Source organism: Saccopteryx leptura, chromosome 1 (genome assembly GCF_036850995.1).
Source record: "Saccopteryx leptura isolate mSacLep1 chromosome 1, mSacLep1_pri_phased_curated, whole genome shotgun sequence".
NCBI lineage: Eukaryota > Metazoa > Chordata > Mammalia > Chiroptera > Emballonuridae > Saccopteryx > Saccopteryx leptura.
This window is the reverse complement of record NC_089503.1, coordinates 144,664,714-144,674,241: the sequence shown is the minus strand read 5'-3', so window position 1 is coordinate 144,674,241 and position 9,528 is coordinate 144,664,714. Positions and strand designations below refer to the sequence as shown.

At 45.0% G+C, this 9,528-nt stretch overlaps 2 protein-coding genes across 4 annotated transcripts in view; both read right to left on the bottom strand.

Annotated features, from left to right (window-relative positions):
- Positions 1–3,591: 3,591 nt before the first annotated feature.
- Positions 3,592–9,528, bottom strand: part of LOC136400275 (methylcrotonoyl-CoA carboxylase beta chain, mitochondrial) — a 170,278-nt gene continuing 164,341 nt past the window's right edge. Inside the window, exon 18 of the transcript XR_010750279.1 lies at positions 3,592–3,882. The gene's annotated coding sequence lies outside the window, so the exon portion shown is untranslated. The remainder of the gene's footprint in view (positions 3,883–9,528) is intronic.
- The window catches only part of LOC136400285 (methylcrotonoyl-CoA carboxylase beta chain, mitochondrial-like), a 72,061-nt gene continuing 66,408 nt past the window's right edge, over positions 3,876–9,528 (bottom strand). For all 3 annotated transcript variants that reach the window (XM_066376678.1, XM_066376695.1, XM_066376688.1), the window contains one exon: positions 3,876–5,017. In XM_066376678.1, the coding sequence (XP_066232775.1) occupies positions 4,900–5,017 (118 nt within the window). In that variant the 3' untranslated portion in view covers positions 3,876–4,899. The remainder of the gene's footprint in view (positions 5,018–9,528) is intronic.

The following is a 9,528-nucleotide window of genomic DNA, read 5'->3' as shown; positions in this document are numbered from 1 at the left end:
CACTCTTGTCCATGTCTCTTAGTTTCACTTTTATGTCCCACCTACGTATGGAATAATGCAGTTCCTGGTTTTTTCTGATTTACTTATTTCACTTCATATCATGTTATCAAGATCCCACCATTTTGCTGTAAATGATCCGATGTCATCATTTCTTATGGCTGACTAGTATTCCATAGTGTATATGTGCCACATCTTCTTTATCCAGTCATCTATTGACGGGCTTTTTGGTTGTTTCCATGTCCTGGCCACTGTGAACAATGCTGCAATGAACATGGGGCTGCATGTGTCTTTACGTATTTAAAAGATTGTTAAAAAAAAAATACACCTGCCCTGGCCAATTAACTCTGTGAACAGTGTCGGACCTGCATCCAAGTTGCCATTTCGATCCCCAGTCAGGGCACAAACAGGAACAGCTCATTGTTTCTCTCTCTCTCTCTCTCTCTCTCTCTCTCTATTTCTCTGTTCCCCTCCCTCCTCTCTTCCACTAAAATCAATAAATCTGGTGTGAATAAATTAACATAAAAAAATACAGGATGCCAGGGTACCTCTGCTCACAGTGTCAGTAGCCAGACTGCCGGGGAGCCCAGAACAGGAGTGAGTGAGCAGCCTCTAACAGTTGCCTGGAACAACTCCGGGCCACTCGTCTTCCATCTTGATCCCTAAGCTCAAGAATCAAATGCGAGGGGGTCAACCTGGCCAAGACTCGGTGAGATGTCCTACGCTTAGCAGGGGACCAGGGCTGTTTGCTTGACGCTCACCAAGACTGCACAGAGCAGAAGGATAGCTCCCACAGGAAAATGAGGGTGCAGTTACTGAAAATGGAGGGGGGCTGAGCAGCTGAAAATACTCTCAAGACACTGATCCTGCTGCACAGGGACAGGAGCCAAGCCATACGTCTCTCTGTGCCCAACCCCCAAGGCAGACAGAGCAGGCCTCCAGGAGATGTTAGTTCATGTGAGCAACGTCAACTCTGACAAAGCTGAAGGATGCATCATCTGGTAACTAGTCTGTCTCACCAAGCCATCTGGCACACACTTATGTGTAGAATTTAAAAAGTTCTTAGCATGCCCTATTTTTTTTCTCCAGCTCACTTCTAACAATGTCATGTATTCTCTTCAGTAAGTTCTCTATTAAACCTTCACCTTCTAAAACCTTTCCCTCACCCCATCCATCTACTTGCCCCAGTATTGAGAGAAATAAATGGAACCTGAGGAGGTAGAGAAAAAAAAAGAAAGAACTTGGACATCCGGAAAGAGAGAAGAAAAACCGGAAGGTCAGAGAGGCTGATTTTCCCCACAATTTTCCTCAAGTTCACACAATTTTTAGTAACTTGAACCAGGGCTGACCCAGGGCAGAGCTGGTCCTCTCCCTGTCCTCCTCCCAGTCTAGGGTTCTCTCCAGAACCACGATGCCTCCCATGCATCTGTGCCAAGTCTTCACGACTTGTTAGCAATGTGCCATTATCACCTACATGCAACTTTTTTAAATTAAAGGGAACACTAGTGTCCTAAACAATTTCATTCCAATGAAGTCATTTCGGTATATAAAAGCACCAGGCTCATTATAATATCGAGCAGTACCGTACTTGTAGCATAAATGTACACTTATAGTGCAGCATTTAGCAACATGCCTTAGAAGTCTACACACACTTTCATCCAACTTCTAAAATTTTGTACAAATAATTGCAGTTATGTAAAGCAACCACAGGACATTTACTACAGCATTATTTATATTTGCGGGAAACCAGACATTACTAAAATGCCCAAAAGGGGAGTGGTTAAATCAAACAGAGCATCCATACAACGTAAAATCACACATCAAAATTATTGTACAGCAAATATTAAAAGACATGGAAACATGTCAATACATTTACACCACATTGCCGATTCACATTTTACAGAATGACTTTTTGCATGTGCCCAAACTGGGATCCACCTAGAAACCCGTCTGGGGCCTACAACCAACCCACCTATCTTCAGGTCATAGGGCTGATTCTCTAGTCTAACCAGTCAAGCCACTGGCTGCGGGAGGGGAAGAGGGAGAGAAGCAGATGGCCGTTTCTCTTGTGTGCCCTGACCAGGGATCCAACAGGGACGTCTGCAGGGCTAGCCGACCCCCTATCCACTGAGCAACCGGCCAGGAAAAATCTCTTCCTTCCGAGAGCCTGTTCTCCGTGGACACTCCTCTCCCTCAACATAGTAGTGCCTCAAACCTGGGACTCCAGGTCACCTTTGAGAAAGAAAAAGCTGCCAGACACACCAGAATACTGGGTGCCCCAGAAAACAAAATCGCCCTTGCACTATGGTAAACTCTTCTCTAGAGTCAAGTAAATGGCTCTGTAGAATGCTAGTGCATATCACATATTTGATAACTTTCTGAAATCGATATTAAAGTTACAAAGCAGGCCAAAGGCCCATAGAAGCCAAAAAAAAAAAAAAAAAGGCAAAAGAATGAATTCCCCTTCAGTTTCCAGAAGGAATGCACTTCCAGAATGAAATGAAAACATTTCATGGGCTCATGACAGTCTTCAATACCCTTCTAAAAATAAAACTTACCTCTGAATTGAAATAATCAGTACACATCTCAAAATACTAAATTGACCTGATACAAAGGCAGCCTAAATTGAACACCACAACAAATGTTTGAAATGTTTATTAGGAAAACATCTGATCATCGTATTAGATCATATGATCAAATCACTTAATTTTAAAGTGGATAAACTAAGGACATTAATTAAAATATAGATTTTTTTAAATTCACTCCACAGCTATTTGAGACCAAGTGTCAAACATCGGAGATACAGGGTAACAGGAGGATCCTTGCTCTGATAGAGCGTACATTCTAGCAGGAGAGCAGTATTACAGAAATGTTTATATTTCCTATAAACATAAGACAGACAGAGGGAGTGTATGGTGCTTTACAAAGGCACACTGTAGGTGAGGTGACTGACCCAGCCCAGGGAAGTCAGAGAAACAAAGACACGTGTTTAAGAAGATGAGAGAGAAGAACAGTTCAGGCAGAGGGAAACTTACAGATCCTAAGGTGGAAAAGAAGGACTCTGTAGAAGTCTAGAATGGCTGAAGGACCAAGGGTGTAAAGAGGAGCCAAGAAGATGAAACTAAAGAGATGGTCATGGAGGCCATTAAGGGTCTGGCAATTCTACAGAGAACCAGTGAAAGATTTAAGTAAGGGAGTAGAAGGACCAAATATGCATTAAGAATGGCCATCCAGGCCCTGGCCAGTTGGCCTAGCGGTAGAGCATCAGCCTGGCGTGCGGGGGACCCGGGTTCGATTCCTGGCCAGGGCACATAGGAGAAGCACCCATTTGCTTCTCCATCCCCCCCCTCCTTCCTCTCTGTCTCTCTCTTCCCCTCCCGCAGCCAAGGCTCCATTGGAGCAAAGATGGCCTGGGCGCTGGGGATGGCTCCTTGGCTTCTACCCCAGGTGCTAGAGTGGCTCTGGTCACGGCAGAGTGCCGCCCGAGAGGGGCAGAGCATCGCCCGCTGTGGGCAGAGCGTCCCCTGGTGGGCGTGCCGGGTGGATCCCGGTCAGGCGCATGCGGGAGCCTGTCTGTCTCTCCCCGTTTCCGGCTTCAGAAAAATACAAAAAAAAAAGAATGGCCATCCTAATTCCAGAGTGATGGAGATTAGACCAGGTAAGACTGGAAGCAGGTAGACCGCTTCTAACGCCTGCGGCAGTGAAAGGAACATAACCGGGGAAACTCAAATAGGAGGAAGATCCGTAGAACTTGTTGACTGACTCTGCAGTTCCAGTTAGATCCTCAGTGCAGAACCCAGCATATCTGTCAGACACGCAGGTCTGATGGTCGGAGAACTGTGGCAGGAACTGTCAACGCCGGAAACATCCTCATTTAAATGTCAACTGAAGCTGTAAGAAGGGCTGAAATGGTCCAGAAAGATTCAATTAAAAAATGAAAAACACGTACATTTAAGAATAAGGAGTTGGGGAATGGGAGTTAACGTGTTAATGTTTAACAGAGTCTCAGTCTGGGACGATGAAGAGTTCTGGAGATGGATGGTGGTGATGGCCGCACAACAATGTGAACGCACTTAGTGCCACAGAACTGTACACTTGAAAATGGTAAAAATGGCAAACTTTATGTTAGGTATATTTACCACAATTTTTTTCAACGAGGACAAATGGTGAAGAGGGTTGGATCAGCAGAGGAAGAGGGGCCGGCAAAGAAAACTGAACAAACGGCCAAAGAGGTGGGTAGGAAGCCTACAGGATTACACCACGGAAGCTGGCACAGCATTTCTAGAGGAAGTGCTCAGGAGACCACAGAGAAATTAAATCAGATACAGTTTAAAAAGAACCCACCAGTTTCAGCAACACGGAGGCCAATGGTGACCCTAGCGAGGGCTGTTGGCAGTGGAAGCCAGTGAGGGGTTGGGTGAGGAGAAAATGGGTTGGAAATAGAGCCCCAAATGCAGACAGCAAGAGTCTGTAATGGGAAGAAATGGGATGATGGCTAGAGAGAAAAGGAGGAGATACTTTTTAAAAAGTGTGTTACAATATCACCCATAATCAACACAGCAACATTTCAGTGGTAATACAACTTTCTATTAAAAGTTTTGATGATATGTGGATTTTATAGGTTATAGAACTTTCCGTTCCACTTGTGGGTTAGAAAACTAACTGTAAATTATCTCTCCATTTTAAGGGTGGTAGAGCTGAGTCACAGAAAAATCTAAAAAAATTTACAAGTTCATGGAATAAATATCTTCATTGATTTTTTAAGGGAGAAAAGTACAATGCATTGTGTTAATGAAACTATTTTATTATACTAGTCAAATATGGAAAAAGTCTAAAAACTGTAATGCTACTGAAGTATCAAGTTCTGGTGCACGTCCCATGGAAGATGCTTTGATATTCCAGTTACATCCTAAAGATGCCGAAGTCAGTCTTCTGGATTGGGGCGTTGAGGGCCGCACTAAGACTGAGACCCAGGACCAGCCTGGTGTCCGCTGGATCAATAATCCCATCATCCCACAGCCTGATGAAAGAACAAAATATGAGTTACTAGGAATCCGCCACCAAACTAGCATTTCTACAGTCCCTGTCCAGAAATGCTGAGCAGGTTTTTCTTCAGATAATACATGGATCTTGTTGTGTTAATATTATGTTAGAGTAATTAAATATATAGAAATATAAAAAACAAAGATATGAAAGATATATAAAAGTAATTAAAATATAATATTAAAAATAATTAAGGAAATTAAATAAAATTATGCCGTCTGGATAGGAATTAATATAGTGGGTGGAGATTTGATAAACAGACTGACTTTCAAGCAGGGCCCAGTTAGTGTGTGTGTGAAGTTACACATAGATAAGAAGTGGCTTGGCGTCATAACTTTGTAAGTTAACGTAAATAAGAACATCTTAAAAAGTGGCTTGATGTAAACATTTCAGTAGATTAACATAAAAGGGGTTCCCTGCGAGGAACTCCCAGAAAGATTGACACCTGTTAGAAGGCGTTGGCCAGAAAAGGTACTAAAGCTGAGGGACCCCCTCTGCTGCAGTAGTCACCCAGACTCCAACGTGAACGTGAACTGTCTCCACGCCGTTCTGAGCTCTGACCAAAGACAGCCGAGAGGAGCACACTAACAGGGCCCCTTAAACTGTACCCAGGCACACCAAAAGGATTTGTGAGTAATAAATTGCCTGTGTGATTCTTGCAATTAACTCTGTGTGTCGGTCGTGTATTTCCTGTGGTGGCAGTTAGTGTTGGCACTGATCAGTAGCATCCTCACAGCCGCCTCTAGAGTAGTCTCGAAGAGGCTGCCAAGCCCTGCTGATAAGCAGGAGTGTCCCACTGCACGGGGAAGTCGAATCAGGGACACCTGATCGACCTAGAGCTTGGGCTCTACTGGGACAGATCTACTCATCAGCTTCTGTGTACTATTATGTCACAGCCTGAACTGTGTACAAGATGGGGGGAGGCCTGACCTGTGGTGGCGCAGTATATAAAGAGTCCATCTGGAATGCTGAGGTTGCCAGCTCGAAACCCTGACTTGCCCGGGCAAGGTAAGACGCAACTACCTATGAGTTGATCCTCCCTGCTTCTCCCAGCCCCTCTTCTTTTTGCCCTCACTCTCTCTCCTCTCTCTAAAATCAATAAATAAAACAGAGTGGAGGAGAAAAAAAGAAAAATTAAGGAATTTATCCCCAGGATGCCACACGTCAAATCAAGCTTATGGCCTTAAAATCAACTTGCTATAAGAAACCACAAAATAATCCCTGGCTTAAAAATATTTTTACTTATTTCAGGAAAACTTTCCTGTACCTCTTCTGCCCACATAAACATACAAATCAAGTTCATATATTCCTGTTATTAATAATATGAAGAGCCACATTATACCCAGGTAATAGTCTCAAACCGAAGTCTCTACTGAAAAGGTATATTCCCCCAAAACTCCCTCATCTCTTAAGAAACTATGAAAATTACTAACTAGATTTCAAAGCATTTTAAAATAAAATACCTTTATATGCAGTTATTATTTGCTATAATAGAAAAAAAATACCTTTAAGCTACTTTCTGAAGAAACATTTAAGTCGAAATTTCAGTTTGCTTTTCACTGACAACATCAAATTTAGAAAACGAATGAGAAACATTGCTTCTTTAAAGGTCATTGATAGGTGGCGCCTTTGCTTTCTTTAAACAAACTGCCTTAGTACCTGGACACAGCATCAATTATTAAATCATACTTATGTTGACAGATCATGAATCAAATCTCTGCTCATAAAACATTTATAATAGGAACCCTGCCATATCAACTGCCAATAAAATAAAAGGCCACTCATGTAATTCGTAACCAGGTCAAGTGATTACACTCCCTTCGGAAGCCAACAGCAGAGTAATGCACAAGCGTGATGGTGCCGGGGGCAGGTAGGAGGCTGCTGCCTGATGGTCATTACAAAGACTGCTAAGAGTTCCTAATCAACTGCCTAGAAAGTTGGATTATAAAAACAGCTCTGCAGAATAAAACTGAGATGCTGCATATGTGTAATGCCAGTGGCCGAGGCAATGCAGGTCCGTCCACATTGGATTCGGGCAGACGGTAGAGAAAATGCGGAGCTGGAAAGCGTTGGGCCATTCTGTTTAATCAAGTCACAAAACAGTGGATGAGCACACAGGCAGGGGAAACTGCTTCTCAGGCAAAGAAACAGCAAGAATGGCCCCTCACAGGGGCAGGCAGGCAATTTGCCATCCGCCCTCTGCAACCCCCCTGAGCGCAAGCACCCATAGCCTTATATAGGCTGTGCACTCATGCCTCTGCCAGGTGCTTATGCACTAATCAAGGAAAGTGCTTGCAGCTGGTAAACCAGCAAGCAAACCTAACACAGCTGCCCCACATTCCACCCCTCTAGGGTTGCTCACCTCACAATAAGTATATATTATATACATATCAAAAGTGACAATTACAAAGATGCCCTTCACAATGTCTCCCTGAGCACTCTGCCCAGGGAGTTAACTGTAGGCCTACCTCCAACTCCCCACCTCATGGTGCCAACAGGCCACCCATCATAGGTGGGGGCCTGTATAGTCCAGGGCCATATCCATTGGAGAAAGTGACCGTGGAGCATCTCTGCAACTGGGTGGGAAGCAGTCCATGATAGACAGCCCAGTTGTCTGTGCAAATCACCAAGGTACAAAGTCCATTACAGGCAATGCCAACACCTGATGCACATTGGAAGGGGACCAGTGGATTGCCAACTTCACATGGGGCCTCTGGCCACCACCCATCCCTCTCAGACAGGTCCATCACCCTTCCTCCTATTCAAACTGGGACAACAGGTCTTGAGGATCCTGCAACCTTAATGCCAGCCATTTTCCTGGCAGATGCCAGGGCCACCTGCTTTCCCCACTTTTTCAGAGGCTGGAACCTCTGTTCTGACTCAAGCTGCCACCAAAGTTCCAAGACTTTATTAGGCTTGCCATCTAATTTCTCTTTATCTGTCCTGGCTGCAATAAAATCTACCCACATCTGTGTTTGGGTAATCTTCACAGGCCCAATTCTCTTGCTAGTTGTAGGGGGTGGGGGGCAGCAGGCTCACAGCCCTATGGTCCATCTCTGTTCTGGAGAGCATGATGCCATCCACCCCTATGTCCTGCAACTGCACCAAGCAGACTGCCAGGGGCTCAGTGGGTTTCTGCCTGAATTTTATCCCCAACTCCATCAGCTCTGCCTGGGTGTAGGGCCAGACCACAGAGTGCTCCACTACCTGGGGAGGGGTCTGTGCCTGCCCCTGAGGGGCTCTTGGCTGCTGGGGTTTTACCCTCTGGATGACCACTGTCTGGGCTCTAAGTCTGTAAAAAGCAGTTGCAGCCCAAGTCTCCCCTTCAGAAGAGGCAAAAACACCTGCTCTTGCCAACTCAGAGCCACTCTGCTGGCAGGAATGCAGCTCCATCTTCCACGCCCGCTTTAGTTCCTGTGGCTGCGGCTCTCAGCCTGAAGCTGACTCTTGAGCTCCTGAACCCACAGTTATTTCTCCAATAGCTGTTGCTGCCAACGTTCAGCTTCCAGGGAAAACTGGAGCTCATGAACCTGCAACTCCTTCTCCAGAGACCATTTCAGTTCCAGGTGCAACTGGTGCTCAGCCTGCATCTTACACTGTAGATCTCGAACCCGGTCAGCCTCATTCTCCAGCACTGGTTCCAGTTCATGCCATTATTGCCGCTCAGTCTGCAGCTCACCTTGGAGCTTTAGACCTCGCTCAGCTTCTCACACAGAGCACTTGGTTTCTCCTCACAGGGCAAAAAAACACCCAGCCCAAAATCCCCAACAGGAGAGCCACTGGGAACAGCCACTCCTCTATTCTACCATTCAAGGGTGTCAGTGGCTCCATACCAACCCGCTCCAAATCCTGCCAACTACGCCAAATGTAATGCTGGTGGCCGAAGCCAGGCAGGTCTATATTGGATTCAGGCAGACAGTAAAGAAACTTCAGAGCTGGAAACTGTTGAGCCATTCCATTTAATCAAGTCTCACAATGGCAGATGAGTACACAGGCAGGGTGAAACAGCTTATCAGGCAAAGAAACAGCAAGAATAGCTCCTCACAGTGGCAGGCAGGCAATCTGCCATCCACCCTCTATAATCCCCCTGAGAGCAAACACCTGTATCCTTATATAGGCTATGCAAACATGCTTTTGCCAGGAGCTCACACACTAATCAAGCAAAGCAATTGCAGCCGGTACACCACAGAGCAAGCCTAACACAGCTGCCCCACAATATGTAACATGCAAGGATTAAGAAAAACAAAGGTTATAGAAGAGCAAATAATGACAGCTTTCTCTGAAAAGACATACTGAGCCATATGAAAGCCTTTTATTGTTAAGAGATTTGTCAAACCCAGGAACGGTGCTATATACCAGCTTAAAAAACCTTTCATCTTTGGAAGTTGCTGTCCCCATGCCACCAAGTGTTTCAACTGAAGAGTTAAGCATCTACAAAGTAACAGAAAAATCTTTTAATTTCAATATTACCAAAGATAAGTCTTGTGG